At 41.9% G+C, this 23,324-nt stretch overlaps 1 protein-coding gene across 1 annotated transcript; it reads right to left on the reverse strand.

Moving 5' to 3' along the window:
* Positions 1–8,659: 8,659 nt before the first annotated feature.
* Positions 8,660–9,610, reverse strand: LOC115475029 (olfactory receptor 5V1-like). Its single transcript, XM_030210768.1, has one exon. It carries the CDS (start codon positions 9,608–9,610, stop codon positions 8,660–8,662), a length of 951 nt encoding a protein of 316 aa, XP_030066628.1.
* Positions 9,611–23,324: the final 13,714 nt, after the last annotated feature.

Here is a 23,324-nt window from a genome sequence, read left to right on the forward strand (position 1 = left end):
TGCGAAAACAGATAGGGAGCCAGAGAAGGGTCTTGAGGAGAGGGGTAGTATGAGTAAAGCGACCCTGGCGGAAGACGAGATGGGCAGCAGAGTTTTGAACTGACTGGAGAGGGGAGAGGTGACTAAGTGGGAGGCCAGCAAGAAGCAGATTGCAGTAGTCCAAACGAGATGTGACAAGGGTGTGGATGAATGCTCGGAAAGAAAGGGGCGGATTTTACGGATGTTGTAAAGAAAGAAACGACAGGTCTTGTCAATCTGCTGGATATGAGTAGAGAAGGAGAGAGAAGTGTCAAAGATGACCCCAAGGTTTCGAGCTGAGGAGACAGGGAGAATGAGAGAGCCATCAACAGAAATAGAAAACGGGGGGAGCAGGGAGGTGGGTTCAGGGGGAAAAATGAGAAGCTCGGTTTTGGTCATATTTAATTTCAGGTGGCGTTGAGACATCCAGACAGCAATATCAGACAAGAACGCTGAAACTTTGGTCTGGATGGAAGGTGAGATATCAGGGGTAGAAAGGTAGATTTGGGAGTCATCAGCATAGAGATGGCAGAAAAAGCCATGGGATGAGATTAATGAACCAAGGGAAGAAGTGTAGATAGAAAAGAGGAGGGGACCAAGAACAGAACCCTGACATACACCGACAGGCAGCGGGATAGAAGTAGAAGAGGATCCACCAGAGTGAACACTGAAGGTGCGGAGGGAGAGGTAGGAAGAGAACCAGGAAAGGACAGAGCCCTGGAATCCAAGTGAGGACAGGATATCGAGGAGTATGCTGTGATCAACAGTGTCAAAAGCAGCAGAAAGATCAAGAAGAATGAGGATGGAATAGAGACCTCTGGATTTAGCCAGTAATAGGTCATTGGAGACTTTAGTAAGCGCAGTTTCGGTTGAGTGGAGAGGGCAAAAACCAGATTGTAGTGGGTCAAGAATAGCATGTGAGGAGAGAAAATCAAGGCAGCAGTGGTGGACAGCACGCTCAAGTAATTTGGAGAGAAAAGGGAGGAGGGAGATGGGTCGGTAATTAGAGGGACAAGTAGGGTCGAGTGAAGGCTTCTTAAGGAGAGGTGTGACCACAGCATGTTTAAAGGCAGCAGGGACAGTGGCAGTGGAAAGTGAGAGGTTGAGAATGTGACAGATAAAAGGAATAAGAGCAGGAGAGATGGTATTAAGAAGGTGGGTGGGAATGGGATCGGAGGATCAGGTGGTACATATTGAGGAAGAAAGGAGAAGTGTAGTTTCCTCAATAGTAACTTCAGGAAAGGAGGAAAGGGAATGAGGGGAAGGAGAGAGAGGGGAACGGACTATTGGAGGGAGAGGTGATGAGGTAGAGAATGCAAGGTTTATCTTTTGAACCTTGTTGTGAAAGAATTCAGCAAGGATCTGAGGAGATAATGAAGGGGGAGTTGGGGGAAGGGGGCACCTTGAGGAGAGAGTTCAATGTGGTGAAGACAAGTCAAGGGTTAGAGCTAAGAGAGTTAGTCAGTTGGATATAACAATCCTGTTTGGCCATAAAAGAGCAGATTGGAAGGAGGTCAGCATGAACTTAAAGTGTAAGAAATCAGCAAGGGCCCGAGATTTCCGCCAGAGGCGTTCAGCGGAGCGGGTACAGGAACATAGGTAGCGGATATTAGAAGTCAGCCAAGGTTGGGGGTTTTGTACGTCTTATAGGGCGGGTCATCAAATTTCAACATATGGGACCATAAGTATATAAAAAACAAATATGTAATGAAAGTGTAAAACATGCCTGAGTGCTGAACATCCACAGGTGTTATATGGAAATATGACCCTAGCTGTAGTCATGCAAGACTACTGCTAGAGGCGCCATTTTGAAGCTGGTGCTGGATTAGGCAGGAGCAACTGGGCATCGCTCCTTTCTGAAGAACCCATACCCATTAGGACCACTCCAGACACCCCAAGGACTCCTCTGGACCCTCAAAGGTCTCCATCCTATACTGCCTAAGATTCCATGGACATTCTCTTGGACCACCAATGATAGCAACGTAGCCCTTTGAGATGCAAAGGTGGGGAATGGAGAGGGGGAAGTGGGAAGAAGTAGCTTATAAATGTGGGAGGGTGTGGGCAGCCCTTATGTCAGCAGGGGGGCCTGAGTCAGGGGGGCCTGGAAGCCAGGGGCCATGGCTTTGTTGAATCTTATGGGGAATCAAGATGCAATAAAAGGCAAACTTTTACCTCACTTTGATGAATTCCCCCCTAAAGTAATTAGTTTTTGCTTTTTTTTTTTTAATCCATTTGAATGAACAATATAAACTTATAAAACGTTTTGTAAATTTATATAAAAGAGGTGTGTTTGTGTTTGTTTGGTTTTTTTGACTGTTTTATATGAGCCATTTTGGACACATATAATTCCATCTGTATTCAAAAATAGTACATGTAAAGTACCTGTAATAGAAATTGTAAACCGCATAGAGGGGCATAATTGAAAGGGACGTCCAAGTTTTGATGAGGACATCCTCGCAAAACGTCCCCATCCAGGGAATGGGAAACCCGTGTTTTCAAAACAAGATGGATGTCCATCTTTTGTTTCGATAATATGGTCAGGGAAGTCCAAATCCTTAAATTTGGTCGTCCCTAGATTTGGCCATCCCTAGACTTGGTCGTTTCTGATTTTTGGCAATAATTGAAACCAAGGACGTCCATCTCAGAACAGTGGCGTAGCCAGACCTGACATTTTGGCTGGGCCCAGAGCTAATATGGGTGGGCACTATATATATATATATATATATAGAGAGAGAGAGAGAGAGAGAGAGAGAGAGGCATGAGTAGTGTGCCCTACTTCTAGCATTTTTCCTCTCTCTCCCTCCTTTCATCCAGCATTTCTCCTGTTTCTCTCTCCATCTGACCAACCAGGGTCTCCCCCTTGCTCCCCTTCCTTCTCCCCAACAGCTTGTCTCTCCCCTGCCCTTTTCCATGTCCCCTCTTTCTCCCACCATCTTTCCATTCATCTTTCTCTCTGCACCCCTCTTCTGTCCAGCATCCCAACTCTTCTTTCTTTCCATCCAGCTTCTCCCCTCTCACCTCCATCCAGCATGTCCCCTTTCTCTCTCTCTCCCTTCCACCAACATCTTCCCTCGCTCTCCACATTCTGTCCAGTGTCTCCCTCCTTTCATCCATCTCCTCTCTTTCCCTCCTTTCATCCAGTGTCTCCCCTTTTTCTGTCCCTATCCAACATCTTTGATCTCTCTCCCCCCCCCCCCACCATGCAACATACACCCTGACACACTTTCTTCCTCCTCCCCATCCAAACAAAATATTTTTTTCTATGCTCCTCCACCCAAGCATTTTTTGTTTCCACATAGCTTTTATTATTATTATTATTACATTTGTACCCCGTGCTTTCCCACATGTTGCAGGTTCAATGCGGCTTACATAGTAAATACAATTACAGTCATGAAAAGAAACATACTAATTGTAGTAGACGAGTAGTTGTAGGGTTTGATATAAATGCAAGCTAAGCTGGGATAACAAACAGAAAGGAGATAGGGAAGGCTAAGAAGTAAGAAGGATGGTAAGGAAAGGTAGAGTGATGTCATTATGTGAGTGTTTGCTCTTTCCTATAAAAAAATGGAGTCTTTTTTTCCTTTTTATGTTTGTACTATGTACACCACTTAGTCCTGCTTGGTCAGTTTATTAGTGTTTCTATACCACTTAAACTATAAACTATTAAATGCATTTTAACAAATGCTAACATCCACATACTAGTGACATTACAAACAGCATGTGTCAACATGCAGGATTTGCCACAGGCTCCCTGCATAAAAATAGATCCTGCAGCAAATAAACTTACATAAATGGCATTAGCATCTGTTAACTAGTAGTAAATGCCCCCCCTCTAAGATTTATATTATAAAGTGATTTCTTCTATGCAGTCAATAGTTACTAGGCACGCTAAAGTGGACTCATTTGACTGGCCTACAGAAAAATAATGCCATGTGCTTGAGAGATCCATGAATACTGCTGTAGATGGCATTAAAGCCAAGATGCAGAAACATCACAGACTACTTAACACACCCAACCCAATATGGATAAAAAGAAGCTTTACCTTAGCTCCCCAGGCACCCAAACGGCTGCTGAGATCAGCCAGGGAGCTCAACTGCATCACTTCTACACGCTGCCACTGTGAGCAGCCTCAACAAAAGAAGAAAGTGACGCGCGGGGCCGCCGCCGCAGCAGCCTTCAGGCATGCGCTGTTGGTCTGCCGGTCCTCAGCCCTCGGAACAGGAAATTAACGTCAGCGGGGCAGAGAACTGCAAAGCCGACAGCGCATGCCTAAAGGCCCCGCTCTTCATTTTCTTCTTTTGCCGAGGCTGCTCACAGAGACGCAGTGGCGGCGGTAGCGGCGGAGCGGAGGATTATCTCAGACGTGGCAGGTGGGCCTGAGCCAAGATTGGGTGGGCCTGGGCCCACCCCGGCCCACCCGTAGCTACGCCCCTGTCTCAGAAACAACCAAATGCAAGCCATTTGGTTATGGGAGGAACCAGCATTTGTAGTGCACTGGTCCCCCTCACATGCCAGGACACCAACCGGGCACCCTAGGAAGCACTGCAGCGGACTTCATAAATTGCTCCCAGGTGCATAGATCCCTTACTATGTGTGCTGAGCCCCCCAACCCCCACTACCCACAACTGTACACCACTACATAAGTACATAAGCACCGCCATACCGGGAAAAGATCAAGGGTCCATCAAGCCCAGCATCCTGTCTCCGACAGTGGCCAATCTAGGCTTCAAGAACCCGGCAACCCCCCCCCCCCCCCAAAAAAAAAAAAAAAAACTTAATACTTAATAATGTTCAGTGGACTTTTTCCTCAGGAATCTGTCCAAACCCCCTTTAAATTCAGTAAGGCCAGCTGCTGTCACTACATTTTCCGGCAACGAGTTCCAGAGTCTAACTACACGCTGAGTAAAGAAAAACTTTCTCCTGTTTGTTTTAAATCTACCATATTCTAGCTTCATCTTGTGTCCCCTGGTTTTGTTGTTGTTTGAAAGTGTAAACAAATGCTTCACATCTGTCCACTCTATTCCACTCATTATCTTGTAGACTTCTATCATATCACCCCTCAGCCGCCTTTTCTCCAAGCTAAAGAGCCCTAACCTTCTCAGCCTTTCCTCATAGGGAAGTCATTCCATTCCCTTTTATCATTTTCTCTGCACCTTCTCTAATTCCTTTATATCTTTTTTGAGATGTGGTGACCAGAATTGGACACAATATTCTAGGTGCAGTCGCACCATGGAGCGATACAACATCATTATAACGTCCTTCTGTTTCTTTTCCATTCCTTTCCTAATAATACTCAACATTCTGTATGCTTTCTTAGCCGCTACAGCACACTGAGCAGACGTTTTTAATGTCTTATCAACAATGACTCCCAGATCCCTTTCTAGGTCTGTGACTCCTAAGGCGGAACCTTGCATGACATAGCTGTAATTCGGGTTCCTTTTACCCACATGCAAGAGTGTATAAATCAAAAAATAAATAAAATTTACACACTAGTTTTGGCCTGTCCAATAGAAATTTGAAGTCTCATGTCACTGGAATGCATATGCATTCCAGGTTCGAGCATGCAACATTCCAATGTTTTAAAACTTTTTTTTTCTTTAATTCTACCAGTGTTGCTTTTTGAATAACAGGCATTGTGTAGCCAATGGCTATTTTATGCACATTTCTAGATTTTATCACTATGTTTGTGTTCACTCATTTTCTTCACGTTAATGTTTTCCTCCCTTTTTTTGAAGGTTTGGAAATGAAATTATCTTCTTATGATGATTTGATTAAATCTGCAAATTTTTAAAATATGTTTGAAATTTTAACCTTTGACCCTGAGAGAGGACGTGAAGATAAGCAAGCTATGAACAACAATTTGAGGCTCATTTTCAAAGCACATAGACTTACAAAATGACCAAAGTTACCATCAGGCTCATTTTTGAAAAAGATGGACGTCCAAAAACTGACATAAATCGGCATTTGGACGTCCATCTCACAGAGAGGGGCATAATTGAACAAAAACGCCTATCTCCATGGGCGTTTATCTCCAAGAACGGGTCCGTGAAGGGGCGGACCGAACCGTATTTTGGGAAAAAATAGACGCCCATGTTTTATTCAACAATGTGTGAGCTGGGCATTTTTGTTTTTCAGCGATAATGGAAAATGAAAGCGCCCAGCTCAAAAACGAATAAATCCAAGGCATTTGTTCGTGGGAGGGGCCAGGATTCGTAGTGCACTGGTCCCCCTCACATGCCAGGACATCAACCAGGCACCCTAGGGGGCACTTTTACAAAACCAAACAAAAAGGTAAAAGAGCTCCCAGGTGCATAGCACCCTTCCCTTGTGTGTTGAGCCCCCCAAATCCCCCTCAAAACCCACTGCCCACAAGTCTACACCATTACTATAGCCCTAAGGGGTGAAGGGGGGCATGTACATGTGGGTACAGTGGGTTTGGGGGGGTTGGACGACTAATAAGCATTAAGCAGCACAATTGTAACGGGTAGGGGGGATGGGCCTGGGTCCACCTGCCTGAAGTCCACTGCACCCCCTAACAACTCCTCCAGTGACCTGCATACTGCTGTCAGGGAGCTGGGTATGACATTTGAGGGTGAAAATAAACAGTTGAGAAACTTCATTTTTTGTGGTGGGAGGGGGTTAGTGACCACTGGGGGAGTCAGGGGAGGTCATCCCCGATTCCCTCCAGTGGTAATCTGGTCATTTAGGGCACTTTTTGGGGCCTTATTCGTGAAAAAACAGGGTCCAGGAAAAGTGTCCTAAATTCTAGCTAAAAACGCATACTTTTTTCCCATTATCGGTGAAATGCGCCCATCTCTGTTCGACAGATAACCACGCCCCAGTTCCGCCTTCGCCACACCTCTGACATGCCCCATCAACTTTGTCCGCATCCGCGACGGATTGCAGTTGAAAACGTCCAAAAATCGGCTTTCGATTATACCGCTTTATTCGTTTTTGTGAGATAAACGTCCATCTCCCGATTTAGGTCGGAACTTGGGCGTTTTTCTCATTCGATTATAAGCAGGAGAGACGTTCAAATCGGTATAATCGAAACCGTATTTTGGACGTCTTTCTCAGAAGTCCACCGCAAGGACGTCCAAATCTCAAGGGGATGTATCAAAGGCGTGTTTAAGGTGGGACTTGGGCATTCCTAGGACTTGGATGTCTTTGAGCCATAATGGAATAAAGCAAAGACATCCAGGACTGAAACTTGGATGTTTTCAGCTAGACCTGTTTTTATTATGAATAAGGCACAAAAAGGTGCCCAAAATGACCAGATGACCACTGGAGGGAATTGGGAATGACCTCCCCTTACTCCCCCAGTGATCACTAACCCCCTACCAACCCCAAAAATTGTGATGAAGAACATTACTTGCCAGCCTCTATGCCAGCCTCAGATGTCATACTCAGGTCCATTACAGCCCCCTTCACCTGTAAGGGCTATGGTAGTGGTGTACAGTTGTGGGTAGTGGGTTTTGGGGGGCTCAGCACACAAGTTAAGGGAGCTGTGTGTACTTGGGAGCATTTTATGAAGTCCACTGCTTGATTTTTGATTGTTGCACAATGTCTGATTTTGACTAAATTGGACTACTGCAGTTCTCTGTATTTAGGTATTGCAAAGTCCCAATGCAGAGCAGTCCAGGTTCTCCAGAACTCTGATGCAAAATTATGGGAAATAATCGAATTGAACATGTCACACCCGTGCTTAAAACATTGCACTGGTTGCCTGTTATATATAAGAGTATAAAGTTTTAACATTGATCTATCAGACATTTAACTGGGTCATTCCATGTTATTTGCACCAGAGTATACAATTGTACAAATCTTTATGTCAGTTGAGATCAGGTGATGAAAGATGCCTCATGGTTCCAGCTTTGAATTCGATGAATTATGCAGAGACAACAGTATGTGCTTTTCGGTGGCAGGTCAATTGATCTGGAATGGGCTCCCAGGACATGTTAGATTTTTTTTCTATAATTCAACAATTTAGGAAAATATTGAAGACCGATATCTTTTTGCAGGCCTCTTCTACTGTGTAAACATCTATTTTACAGCGGTCTGAGAGCTTTCTCGTAGCCCAGACTTTTTTGCTTTGTTTGCTGTAAATTATGTGCTGATATGATTACTTTTCTTGGATTTTATGTATGTTTTATTTGTAAGCCATTTAGGTTACAGGCAGGTTATAAATTTTTGAGAATAAAAATAACAAATAATACTTTTACACAATTGCAAGTAGAATAAGCATTTCCAAAAGTTTAATTTACGCAGAGCTTGGGAAAAGTTGCAATGTAGATATATAATTAATTAAATACACATGTACATGCATAAGGTTTATGCACACAATTATGCATTTATTGAGATAATCTGAGTAAGAGAATTTTTGTGAAATCAGAGATCATTGTAGGAGCCTATTTTTAAGAGGCACATGGGCACCCACGTTACCTTTGTAAAATATACAACAGCTGGGTTTTTTGACATCTCATTTAGGCACGTTATTTTTATTGTACATTGCTTTGAATTGCTCTGCAACTAAAAGTGATTTAATTAAACCATTAACCATAACCAAATGCTATGAAATTAACTCCCACATTCTTTATTCCTTGATGAGATATTGTCATCATACAAGGTGTGCAGCATTTTATTAATTCTGGAGTGAAAACCAGTTTTGAACTTTTCTGGTTGCTTTCCATACACTTCCTTTCAGTTCCTTATTTCTCAGGCTGTAAATCAAGGGATTGAGCAGTGGAATTGCAGTTATATACACTAAAGTAAGCAATTTGTTAAGATCCATGGAGTAAGCAGACTTGGGTCTCATGTACACACCAAAAGAGGTCCCATAAAATAATAGAACGACTGTGAGGTGAGAAGAACAGGTAGAAAAGGCCTTTTGTCTCCCCTTAGCGGAGTGGATTTTTAGAATAGCAGAAATAATGTACACATATGATATAATTGTTAATGTCAATGGCGTAAAACCTATAAATGGACCTTCAATATAATTTATATTTTCAATGATAGAGGTCCCAGAACATGACAGAGTCATCAATGCTGTGATGTCACAGAATAAATGGTTAATTTCATTAGAGCTACAAAAAGATGATTGTGACATTAAAATAACATGAGGAACTGCATATAGAAATCCAATCATCCAGGAAACACTGGCTAGTGTTATGCAGACTTTCCTGCTCATAGTGATAGTGTAATGCAAGGGATTGCAGATGGCAACATAGCGGTCATAGGCCATAGCGGTGAGAAGGTAGAACTCTGTACCTGTGCAGAATAGAAATAGATACATTTGAGTCATACACGTCATGAAAGAGATGGTCTTATTCTGTGCTATGAGCACTGCTAACAATTTAGGCACTGTGACAGTCACATAACAGATTTCTAGGAAGGACAAGTTGCTGATAAAGAAGAACATGGGGCTATGCAGATGGGAATCGAAGCAAACTGTGAATATAATAAGAAGGTTCCCTGTCAAAGACATCAGATAAATAATCAAAAACAGAAGAAAAAGGAGGAGCTGTATCTCAGGAAACTCAGAGAATCCTAGAATGATGAATTCTGTCACTTTGGAGTGATTTGTCTTTTCCATTTCTCTGATTCAGATTAGCTGTTTGAACAAGAATAGGGAAAACAAAAAAATAAAATGAAACATATGTGTCTAATGTGCATCATAATATTTCCTTATAATAAGTAATAACAGTTACTAGAGACTGACTGAAATTTGATTTTGGTATTGAATTCGGCCTGAAACACAGCAAAATTCATTCTCAGCATCTTTTTGTTCACAATGAAAAATATTGCTGCCTCTGTTCTATTTTGGCCAGACCTGCTGTTTATTTTGAGTTGAAGCTGGCCCCTCCCCACCTCCCACCAGGAGTAGTCTCCCTTCCTTCCTTCCACCCCACCCCAACCATGAGTAGCTCCCTGTCCTCCACTTATCCACCTATAGATTCTGCCCCTTCCCCCAGGCCTTCCTAATAATCCCTGGTTGTCTAGAGGTGTAGCTGGGCAGAAGCAATCCTCTTTCACTCCTGCTCATGTTGGATACTGCAATTTCTACCAACAATCTCTTGAGAGTTTGCTGCAGCCAATTTTGGATTGTAAGGTAGAGGTCATGGCCTCCAATCTGAGAACAGAGCAGGCCTACCTTACAATCACAAAATGGTTGCCTCAATCTCTCACAAGACTGCTGCTAGAAGTTGCTATATTGATTGCAGAGCTGGCATGTGCAGGAGCAAAAAGGGATTGCTCCTGCCCCTACTACACCTCTAGATCACCAGAGGTAGGTAAGCCTGGGAGTGAGGGGTACTGATAGGTAGGGGGTAGAGAATGACAGAGGGACAATCCCTGCCTTGTCCCCGTGGGTTCTGTCTCCATACCCATCTCATTCCCACAGGCTCTGTTTCCATCCCCACTCCATCCCTGCAGGGTCTGCCCTCATCTTCATAAACCTCAAACACTTATGACTTTATATTTAAATCATTTTATTAAAGTATAAAAAGGAACAATATGCTGTGCAACTGTGGTTAATAAATCACAAATAGAAAACAATAATGAGTAACTATGATAACACCAGCACCCTCTACCCTTCCAACCACAACAATAGCTGATGTCTACTAACTAAAGGAATCCTAATCCACCCAGATTTTAAGCCCACTAAAGTCCCACCTGAAATAGGTCTCCAACATGCCTCCTTGTAATTTTCATGAATTACGGAGTAAAACATCTCAATTCTGAGTTTCAAAAATCGCAACTTTTCAAGAAAAACATCCATCTGTTGCTTTCTGCTGCTTTTGAGAATGCTTTGCAGCCCTATGCTCCCGGGCAGCTAGAATAATGCTGCTGGCAAGGTGGCATGCAAGCAGCGTTATTCTTTTACTATGGGATTCAGCAACCTGCAGTACTGAAATCCCACAGGTTGCTGAATCCCACAGTGAATCAAGGGGTCCTATTTACTAAGGTGCACTAGCGTTGTCAGTGCTTGTTAACATTAGTGTGCGCTAACCATGTAAGCACCCATAGGAATACTATCCAGCTCATTTTCGAAAGAGAAGAGCACCCATCTTTTGACACAAATCGGGAGATGGGCGCCCTTCTCTCAGGGGCGCCCAAATTGGCATAATCGAAAGCCAATTTTGGGCGTCCCCAACTGCTTTCCGTTGCCGGGATGACCGAAGTTCCCGGGGGCATGTCGGAAGGGTAGCGAAGGCAGGACAGGGGCGTGCCAGGGCGTGTTTAAGAGATGGGCACCCTCGGCCAATAATGGAAAAAGAAGGGCCTCCCTGGCGAGAATTTGGTCTATTTTATTTGGTCCCTTTTTTTTAAGGTCCAAGTCCCAAAAAAGTGTGCGAACTGACCAGATGACCACCGGAGGGAATCAGGGATCACCTCCCCTGACCTCCCCAGTGGTCACTAACCCCTTCCCACCCTAAAAAAAAACACTTTAAAAACTTTTTTTGCCAGCCTCTATGCCAACCTCAAATTTCATACTCAGGTCCATTGCAGCAGTATACAGGTTCCTGGAGCAGTTTTAGTGGGTGCAGTGGACTTCAGGCTGGCAGACCCAGGCCCACCCCCCCACCTGTTACACTTGTGGTAGAAAATGGGAGCCCTTCAAAACCCACCCAAAATGCACTGTACCCACATCTAGGTGCCCCCTTCACCCCTTAGGGCTATGATAGTGGTGTATAGTTGTGGGGAGTGGGTTTTTGGGGGGGGGGGTTGGGGGATCGGCACCCAAGGTAAGAGAGCTGTGCACCTGGGACCAATTTGCTAAGTCCACAGTAGTGCCCCCTAGGGTGCCTGGTTGGTGCCCTGGCATGTGAGGGGGACCAGTGCACTATGAATCCTGGCCCCTTCCATGACCAAATGCCTTGGATTGGTTCCTTTTTGAGATGGTTTCCATTATGGCCAAAAACCGATGGCGCCCATCTCTAATGTTGACCTAAATGTTGAGATTTGGGCGCCCACAACCGTATTCTCAAAACGAAAGATGGATGCCCATCTTGTTTGATAATATGGTTGGCCCCGCCCCTTCACGGCGCCATCCTCAGAGATGGGCGTCCCTGTCGAAAATGCCCCTCCACGGGTGCCTACATAGTTAGCACATGCTAAATAGCATGTGCTAACCATGTTAGCACCCATAGAATTCCTACAGGTGCCTACATGATTAGCACACACTAATGTTTAGCACGCACTAAAAATGATAAGGCACCTCTAACATGGCTTAGTAAACAGGGCCCAACGTGTGGTAAAAGATACCTCACCTTGATAACTCCTTCCCTACCACCACCACCTTAGTTATGGTTTACAGTTTATTATTTTTTTTTATTTATTTACGTCAATTTATATACCGTATCTTATTGCTACTGCAAGACAGAACGGTTTACAATTTATAAAAAGAAGCAATACAATAAGTACAAATTGGACAAACATTAGAACTCCAATCATTACAGGAAAGCACAGCAAACCCACAAACTAGCTACATAAGATGAAAAACAGTATAACTCATGATTAGTATACAGGAGAACACCGCAAATACAAAATTAAATACATAATATAATCTACACAGACAAATAATACAGTTTTGATTTAATATATATTACAGATGCCCATTTATAACCTTTCTTCCATTATTCTAAATTCTGTTCTACATACTCAATAAAGTAGAAGGTTTTCAAAAGTTTCCGAAAATGAAAGTAAGATTTCTCAAGTCTGATCTCTTTTGGAAGGCCATTCCAAAGAGCGGGAGACAAATAGAAAAAAGCCGAATTCCGTGTAGATTCCCATCTAGCCCTAGCGAGAGGAGGAATCACTAACCTGTTGTCTGTCAGGGATCTAAGGGTTCGTGTGGCAGTGTAAGGAATAGTTAGATTTGACAGATAGTCAGGATTTAGTGTATAAAAAGCCTTATGGGTCAAAACTAAGGCTTTAAACTTAACTCTTGCTTCAACCGGAAGCCAATGCAGTTGATGTAGTAAAAGTGTTACTCTGTCATCCCTCCGGGCCCTACAAATCATACGTGCTGCAGTATTCTGTATTCTTTGTAGTCGCTTCAAGCTAGCTTGAGTGATCCCTGAATATATGATATTACAATAGTCTAAGCGTGAGGTAATATAAGCAGATGTCAACGTTTTAAGGGAATCCTTACTAATTGAATTCCTAACTGACCGAAGTCTCCTAAGATGGAAAAAAGATTTTTTTCCACTACGTCAGATATTTGTTCCTCAAAAGTCAGAGCAGAATCGATTATAACCCCAAGGTATCTAAAAGATTTAACTGTAGGGATGTTCTTGCCAAATAGCATAGGTACCACTGCTGGACATGTGCCCTGTCCTACTATCCAAGATGTTATAGTCTTATCTGGATTTCTATACTGACTATCTGCAGAACAAGTCTAGGCTGTTCCCAAAATTATAAAATGTGTTAAAAGAGGGAAAAAGAAAATTACAATTTAAAATAAGAAATACACATTCAGAGAAGCACAAATCATACAAGGTAAAACTAAACTGAAGACCCTCTCACAGAGTCTAGAAAACTCATGGCCTACAGTCAGTCAAAAGCAGTGCTAAAAAAATGGGGTTTCAAATTTGTCTTGATCACATTAAATGACGGTTGTTCCACTACAATTTGTAATATTTTTTCTCCAGACTCTAATTTGTATTTACTATGTAAGCCGCATTGAGCCTGCAACATGTGGGAAAGCGCATTTATTACAAATGTAATAAATAAATAAAAAAGGGTCTAGAAAGAAAAAGGCACTATTCCTGGTCCAGTTCCATTTTACTGGAGAGAGACCAGAAAGCACCAGGCGATGATCATTAATTAAGCGTAAAATTTGGGCAGAGTACTAGGGCCACCAGATAACAAGGGGTACAAGTAATAATACAAGTATATAATGACCAAAAATCGATATAAGAACTTTGAACTGAATTCTGTGTCTTATTGGAAGCCAGTGAAGCTGGTGAAGGATTGGGGGGGGGGGGAGGGGTTAACATGGTCATTATAGAGGAAGTGGGTGGCTGTGTTCTGAAGCAAATGCAACCTTTTAATTTGGACTTAGGAAGGCAGGCATAAATAATATTGCAGTAATTGAACCTAGAACTGATGAGCACTGAGTAAAGTGTATCTAGAGCATTATTTATTTATTAATTTATTTAAGACATTTATACCCCACATTTTCCCACTAGTTGCAGGCTCAATGTGGCTTACTCAATAACATGGGTAGACTACAGTTCAGTATAATATCATTAAACAATGTCATAGTAAGAAATTAATCGTAAACGTATCATCTAAAACAACAAAGATAATAAAAGATAAAGGAAAAACATTAGGGTCCATAAATTTTGCTGAACAGAAAAGAAAGAATCTAAGTAACGTCTGGATGGTACGCCTTCTTGAACAGGGTGGTCTTCAATAATTTCCTGAAGTTTAGATGATTCTGAGTTGATTTTAAGAGTTTAGGCAGTAAATTCCATAGCTGAGTTCCTATGAAGGAGAAGCTTGATGCATAGGTAGATTTCTATTTAAGGCCATTGCAATCTGGATAATGTAAAATTAAATAGGATCGGGAAAGACTGGAACTATTTCTGGGTGGTAGATCTATAAGATTTAACTTGTATCAAGGAACTTCACCATAAATGATCCTATGAATCAAGGTGCAAATTTTAAAGGCAATATGTTCCTTGATGGGAAGCCAATGTAATTTTTCTTGAAGGGGCTTAGCAGATTCGAATTTAGATTTTCCAAAGATCAGTCTCGCTGCTGTATTTTGTGTGGTCTGAAGTTTCTTGATCAGTTGTTCTTTGCAGCCTGCATAGATGCCATTGCAGTAATCTAAATGACTTAGTACCATTGATTGTATTAGGCTGCGGAAAACATTTCGAGGAAAGAAAGGTTTTATACGCTTAAGTTTCCACATTGAGTAAAACATTTTCCTTGTGGTGCAATTTACTTGTGTTTCCAGGATCAGGTGCCGATCAATTGTGAGACCAAGTAGTTTTAGACTATCAGAAATAGGGAGGGAGTAGTCGCGGATATTTAAAGTTGTAGGTTTAAATTTATTATACTGAGAGGATACGATGAGGCAATGCGTCTTCTCAGTGTTCAGTTTTAGTTGAAATGAGTTAGCCCATTCGTCCATAGTACTCAAGCCTATCCTAATTAAATTGATAATTTCAGTCAAGTCCTGACTAAAAGGTATATAGATTGTCACATCGTCAGCATAAATATATGGATTTAAACCTAGTTTGGATAGAGAATTAGCCAATGGAATCATCATAATATTAAAGAGAGTTGATGATAGAGGTGAACCTTGAGGGACTCTGCAGACTGCTTTCCATGAAGATGATATAATTGAATTCAATTTCACACTATATGATCTACATGATAGAAAGCCCTTAATCCATCTAAGTATGTTTCTACCAATCCCAAAATAGTCAAGAAGATGTAGTAAGATGTAGGTTGTCGGAGAAAACAGTAGTTTTGCATTTTCAAAACTATGCATGTTATTTTTTGTGCAAAATGTACTCACTCAAAACCTGGTACAAATGTTTGCAGATGCTTGTTCCTAAAAACTTTTCTAAAGGAGATTGTACACTCAGGAGCATAGCATGTCTGGTGTGTGCCCTGTGCGACACACCCCCAAACACTACTGATGAGCCCCCTGCCTACTTTGCAAGGGAAGCCAATGCAAGAGGCGCTGTTTTCATGCCCCAGCTTTCCTTGTGCCCTGTGTAGCCAAACCACCCACAAGTAGCTTACTACGGTCCTGTATAGACTTAGTTTATTCGTAAGAACTGAAACAAAACATTTGGTTCAAAATACACACAGATTTTGAATCTGCCCATAGAGTTTTGTAAATTTCTCTTATACATATATAGGGTGAGTCAAAATAAAAAGCAACTCCCTAGAATTTTTTGCTGTTTTCTCAGCAAACACTTGGACTTTCAATGTGAAATTTTACAGTTTTATTTCTTGTTACTATCTACATTTATATGCTAATCAGAATGAGATTATCTTTAAACATTGGAAAGTTACAGACTTTATAGCATGACTACCCAGTGATTTTCACTTGTTCAAAAATAGTTGCATTGTAAGGGCCCTGTTTACTAAGCCGTGATAGCGTTTTTAGCACGTGCTGTGTAGACACCCATAATATTCCTATGGGTGCATATAAAGTTAACACACGCTAAGTTTTATGCACTAAAAATGCTAGTGCATCTTAGTAAACAGAGCCCTCTCATCATTTGACAAAAAAAAAGGAATCTGCTTACTGCTTCATGCTCCTCTTATTAACCTAAAAGTGCATTCACTCTGCTGCCCCTCACTACCTCTCCACCCTCATCTCTTCTTACACTCCTTCCCAGGAACTCCGTTCACTAGGCAAATCTCACCTAATTGCACCCTTCTCCTCCATCCCTAACTCCAGACTCCGTTCCTTTTATCTCACCGCACCTTATGCCTAGACTAAACTTCCTGAGCCATTACGTCAAGCTCCATCCCTGGCTGCCTTCAAATCCAGGCTAAAGGCCTACCTGTTTGATACTGCTTTCAGTTCCTAACTTGTCACCTGCTTGTAACCTTTATCTTTTCTTCTCTCCTCAATAGTCCCTTTTCCCTATGTGTTCTATCTGTCTGTCCTTCCCTTACCCCTTATTTGTCATGTCTGTCTGTCCTGATTTAGATTGTAAGCTCTTTTGAGCAGGGACTGTCTTTTCTTCATGTTCAGTTAGGAAGTGCTGCATATGACTGGTAGCGCTATAAAAATGATTTGTAGTAGTAGTAGTTGCTAATGATGTCACAGTGATATAGACTGGAAACATTTTCTGCTTAATGTTAGCTGGATATTTAAAAACATAGGGATCCTTTTATTAAGGCGTTCTAATGGATATAGCGCATGCTAACGATTAGTGAATGCTAAATGATAAGACACCCATAGGAATGTAGTACATCTTAGTAAAAGACCCCATAAATAGTTAAGTCAGTATCATTGAATATTCCTGGTTAAAAATATGCAGATAACTAATCCAATTACATTTATACTTGCTACTTGTATTGCCCAACCTTGGAACATAGTTATCAATGTGGGCTACTGTAAAGACGTTATTTTTTTACTTACTCATGCTATTTTAGCACAGGTTCAATTTTATGCAATGAGACCTCATTTCTAATAACTGGGACTTGAGAATAGCCATTAATTTACAAATTCTCAACCTAACTGGATTTCTCTGAATATTTGCACCATTTGGTTGAAAGATAATCACACCCCTGGCGTGACTTCAGACTCACATTTTCTTAACTAGTTATCATTTGGCTGGATATTGAGTTCTCAAGCCAGAAATTAAACTGGTCAGTATCCCTGAAATTTCCTAATTAACAATTTATCCAGTTAACCACCAAAGTTAACCAGATAAATCGATTGAATATAAATCCCTATATTTTCATTTCTTAAAAGATACATATTTTAAAATTACTTAATTTTAAGTTGCTGTAATAAAACCTAATGGATTTATTTATTCTGAATATTAAAAGATTGGCTAATCTTCAAAGGGAAATATCAGGATAACTGCTGCAGTCATCTGGATATTTCCCTTAACTGCAGTTATTTGGTGCACCATAGAAAAATAATATTCAGTGAATAAGTCCACTGAATATCATTACAGATTGCCTCAGCAGTACCAGTGCTGTGGTGGACGGAGGCAGAACTGGGATGGAATTTGTAGGTATCCGAGTAGAGGGAATATTCAGTCCGCTATCGGGATACCTATTTGGATACCTGGGACAACAAAAGTGCTATCCTTACTTTATCTGGTTTGCTATCTGAATATTGGTCTCAATGTCACTCTTATCTGATATCCAGTCATCACTAACCAAGGTTGTTCAGGGACAACCACTATCCGGATATCAGCAGTGAATATCTGGATTTAATTCAGCCATGATGGATGATGTTTATAAAAAAATGCTGACTGCCCTGCTGAATAATGACCTGAAGCTTCCCAGGAAGAAAACAGAAAAAAAATGGATAATACCAAATACATACATAAATATCAAATCAAATCATTTTCCTACACATGGAAATAAAAACCATGTTGCTTTTTTGTGACACTTTAGATAATCTGTGAATGCAGCTGTATGGATAAAGTATTCCATAAAGCTGGTTTTCCAGTTGAAAAAGCACATATGGTCTTGTGTCTGCACCAGTTTTATGCATGACTTTCAATGATGGTATAGCCAGCTGTCTCTGTGGTGAGGATCATACAACACAGTCAATGCATATATTTTATCATACTGGCAATATCTGTCATAGCTGGAAAAACTTAAAACTTGCTTCACAGTCCAGTTTCAAAATTTAATTTACTTTCAGGAAAATATTGGTCTAATTTCTACTTAACTTTCTGCACATAAAGAACTGTTTCATAAATTCTGCTCTAAATTCACATTGGGACTAATTTTAACAGAGCATCTATTAAAATGTCAAATATAAGGCAAAATAAGACTCCCAGAATTATTTATTTATTTATTGGGATTTATTAACGCTTTTATGAAGAGATTCACCCAAGTCAGTGATGTCCAAATGCTCTCACACAAACTTGCACCTTCTCTGAAACAGATGAAAATAAGTGCAAGCACACATGTACTTTATAAAGTACTTGAGCACATCTCAACTCTGCCCCTGCCACATCACAAATGCCTACTCATATGCTGAGTAAAAGTAGGTGCTGTGTTTCTGTGTGCCTACTTTTTAGACACATAAACACCATACCGCTTTATAAGAATTATTTTCCATGTGTAAAGGATGGAAAATTCCTTATAAACTTACTCCTTTAAGACTGCTAAGTAGAATATATTACATTATTCATCTAAATGCATTTTCTATTTGAGATGAAAATTTATCATGGAAGAATGATGAAGCAGTTTGAAAATTCCACTTTCAGCCTAGAACATTAGGTCCCACAGTTCTACAGCTGTAAATGACTTTTGTGATCAAAATATAGACAGAAAGATATACTCACTTTTTTGTACTTAGTTTTGTGACAGAGAATCTTTTCTTCTGATAGCAAAAACTTGGATCAGGCAGTTCTATTTAAGAGATTTCTGGGACCTATGAGACAAAAAAACCCTAAAGAATTTCTAGGCTTCAGGCATACAACATGAACAAAAATATAACAATTTGAAAAGTGCATAATGACAGCATTGGTATTTTACAGAATTGCCTTGGCAGTCTTAACACATAGAGGGTCATAATCGAACGGGGGCGCCCATCTATAACGGCGCCCATCTCTAAGGATGGCACCGTGAATGGGCGGGGCAACCCGCATTATCGAAACAAGATGGGCGTCCATCTTTCGTTTCGATAATACGGTTGGGGACATCCAAATCTCAACATTTGGGTTGACCTTAGAGATGGGCGATCTTGGTTTTCGCCAATAATGGAAACCAAGGACGTCAATCTCAAAAACGGCCAAATTCAAGCCCCTTGGTCATAGGAGGAGCCAGCATTTGTAGTGCACTGGTCCCCTCACATGCCAGGACACCAACTGGGCACCCTAGGGGGCACTGCAGTGGACTTCAGAAAAAAGCTCCCAGGTACATAGCTCCCTTACCTTGTGTGCTGAGCCCCTCAACCCCCCCCCCCCAAAAACCCACTACCCACAACTACCACTACCATAGCCCTTACAGGTGAAGGGGGGCAACTAGATGTGGGTGCAGTGGCTTTCTGGTGAGTTTTGGAGGGCTCCCATTTACCACCACAAGTGTAACAGGTGGTGGGGTGGGGGGGGGATAGGCCTGGGTCCGCCTGCCTGAAGTGCACTGCACCCACTAAAACTGCTCCAGGGACCTGTATGTATACTGCTGTGATGGACCTGAGTATGGCATTTGAGGCTGGGAAAAAATATTTTTAAACTTGTTTTTTATGGTGGGAGGGGGTTAGTGACCACTGGCGAAGTAAGAGGAGGTCATCCCCAATTTCCTCCAGTGGTCATCTGGTCAGTTCAGGCACCTTTTTGGGTCTTGGTTGGAAGAAAAAATAGACCAAGTAAAGTCGGCCAAATGCTCGTCAGGGACACCCTTCTTTTTTCCATTATCAGCTGAGGACGGCCATTTCTTAATCATGCCCTAGTCCCTCCTTCGCTACCCTGACGACACGCCCTCGTGAACTTTGTCCGTCCCCGCGACAGAAAGCAGTTGCGGACGGCCAAAATCGGCTTTCGATTATGCCGATTTGGTCGGCCTTGCGAAAAGGACGCCCATCTCCCGATTTGTGTTGAAAGATGGGCGTCCTTCTCTTTCGAAAAAAAGCGTGATAGTGTGAGTTATGTGTAGAACACTTATTTATAGGATTTCTTTATAAACTCAATATGTGTATTGTGACAGGTCCAGGACCTGTAAGGCTGTGAAAGGGTATTTTCTTTAAAAGGAGGCAGAACTTCAAGTCCCATAAGACCCTGCACAAGAGCTGTGGATGTAATGAGCCAAAGTTGGGGGCAGGAACTCCTGTAAACCTCCACAGGTTCTACCCGGTCAACAGAGGGTAACCCTGGCTCCCTAATTACTGATGTAATAGGCACATTTTGTGCCATGTCAAGATGCCACAGCGGGGAGCTCTGGCTCCCTGATTATGGGTTAGAGTTATAGGTAGTAAAGGAAATGGTAGTTCTCCTTTAGGTAGCAGGACACTACAACTCCCATAAGACTTGGAGCTAGTTTTATTGCCTCCAACAATCCTGGAAGGGGAGGAAGATTTTGGAAAGAAATTAGCCCAGCTGAAAGAGATATGGAAGGAATGTCCTAGAAGAGTGAAGCCAGGAAAGCCCATGAGCTCCAAGAAACTAGGCCCACATTAGGAGAGGCTGGGTGGAGCTAAGCTACTTATTCTAATAGGGTACAACATGATTTAAGCCCTCAGATATGGATACATGGAAACCCCTTTTAAAAGGTTTCCCTGGAAAGCAGGGAAGAAGGTAATGGAGGAAGATTCTGCAGCCCAGACAAAGGAGAGAATGCATGACCTGAGCAACTGGAAAACCAGTGGGGGAAAAACCACAGATGGAAAAAAAAGACAAGGTTCTTACCTTGAAAGTAGGGAGGGGTTCCCTTGTAATTTTTCTTTGCAAGTTTGATTTTGGATATTTTTCTCTTGAACAGAGGTCTAAAAGTGAGGGGTGGAGGACAGGACTGTAGGGTCAAGTTGAGTGTTGTCCCATCCAGGGGGCAATAGCTGTTCAACTGAGTTCCTATTACCCATTAAAAAGGGCTCAATATCAATGTTTTTGCTTCATTATAAAGGAGTGATTTGAAGGGAGCATTACCCAACAGAGCTGGTTAGAGGAGGCTAAGGGAGGATAAACTGCTTAAGGCTTGGGTGTGAAGAGAACCTAATTTGCATATTCTCCTCTAAACTCTAACCAATTGTGTTTTTTAGTTGATATAGAAGAGCCAGAAGACTGTAGAAATAAGAGAACATGTGTCTTATCCAAGGAAAGAGGGTCTGGATGGATGTCCAGCTGAAGAAATTTGGGAAATCACCTTGAGTGTATATGTGACTGGTAACGAGGACTACTGCTGCTAACCAGAAGGTAGAAGTTGATAGCCTCAGTGTGTTATTCTGAAGGGATGCTGGTTGGAGACCTTGTCACAACTTGGCTCCAAGAATTATTGTTGACCACAAGGTTTCATTATGGTATATGTTTGCTATTATATACATACTTTAGGAGCAGCAGCATATTTTATAAATTGTGTAGATCTTGTTATACCTTTTATAAAATGCTAATGCTGTTTTTAAATACTAGTGGAGTGTTCCACAATCCTATTTACTGATATCCAAAATGTCTGATATACCCTATATAAAGTTACCTATTTTCTAAGACCAAAACTGTGAGTTTTTTCTTTATTATTATTCATAAAGCTTTTGGGTCAATAATCAAAAAATACATTTATCCAGATAACAGCACCCCTGGATAAGTGCCACTGACTGGGATATTCAGAAACACTATTGTAATGGAAGTGTATTTTAAAGATTGTTTTTCAACTCTGTCTTTGACCGAAAGTAACTTTTCCTGTAAATATAAAAAACAAGTTGGAATGCAGAAGATAAGACACAGTTCTAACTAATTTGGTATGCAAAGGGGAGGATGGTTCTTATTTCCCAGGCCCAGCTTGGCCACCTGGACTTGAGAAACCATGTGACCACGTTCCCACAGATGTAAGCAGAGAAGCATTCTGTAATTTTCCATGGAAGCTTTCTGTAACTTTCCTTAGCTCTGGACATGGGCTCAGAGCCTGATAAAATGGAGGGCTTGTCACAGCGGAGTCGGGGTTCATCTGTGAGTAACGTACGGACTGCACAGAGGGTTTGTTCCTGGTCCCAAACTCCTAGCTCTCGCTGTGAACCGAGCCCTCCCCTAGCTGATGTTAAGAACCTAGATGATGGAGACCAGTGATGATTGTATGTATAGTGTAATTAGTGTTTCCATGGCTACTGCAACAAATGCTGCCTCATGACTGATCTTAACCAGTTTCCTCATCCAGAGGAGGAAGTTTCTGGATTAGGGAGTGGGCTGCTGAACATGAGAGCATAAGAGATTCTAGTATGGTCACCCAGACTTCATCAGCTCTACTTGTGGGCACAGCCTGAAGATGTCCTGAATAATCCAGTCTGCACTGATCAAAGACTTTTCAGGAAAGAATGGATAGCAGTCCTTTCTTGTGAGTGAAGTGTTTATGGACTTGATCTCTTAGGTGCGGTATTTTCTTGACAGGATGAAACCTTATGTATATTTGGATGTACACTTTGGAGAAGAGTCAGAGGCATAGACAGGTTTTGACATCAGGGGGAGCTGACTTTTGTAAATTAAGTGCTGGTCAGTGTCAGACAGGCAGCAGTGCAGTGACTGTGGCCAGCAATGATTAACACAGGCTACCTCTGCTGCATCCCACCTACAAGGAAACTGGAAGTTGCATTAGGAGGTGGGAGGTAGCAGAGGTCCCGGGACCTGCCAGAGCAGGCAGCCTGTCTTCTTAACTGCAAGTAAAATTATTCAAATTGTGACCATCACTTCAGGATCACTCCTTCCACTGGTAGACACTTTGTTTAAATCAGTTGGGCATTTGTTTGTGTGGTGACTCTACAGGATGTGGAGCCCATTAGTCCTCCGCATTTTTATTTTTGGTGACAATGGCCGCCAAAGGCAGCCTTTGCCCCAGAGCCTACTTTCAAATAGGGCCAAACAGTTTATGAAATAACATAAAACCCTGTAAAAAAAAAGGCACTAAAACCTATACAGAAAACTTACCACACCATA

The sequence above is a fragment of the Microcaecilia unicolor genome, chromosome 7 (genome assembly GCF_901765095.1).
Source record: "Microcaecilia unicolor chromosome 7, aMicUni1.1, whole genome shotgun sequence".
NCBI lineage: Eukaryota > Metazoa > Chordata > Amphibia > Gymnophiona > Siphonopidae > Microcaecilia > Microcaecilia unicolor.

Excerpts from the sequence above, each read along its gene's own strand:
- LOC115475029 (XM_030210768.1), bottom strand. The coding sequence starts at position 9,610 with ATGGAAAAGACAAATCACTCCAAAGTGACAGAATTCATCATTCTAGGA.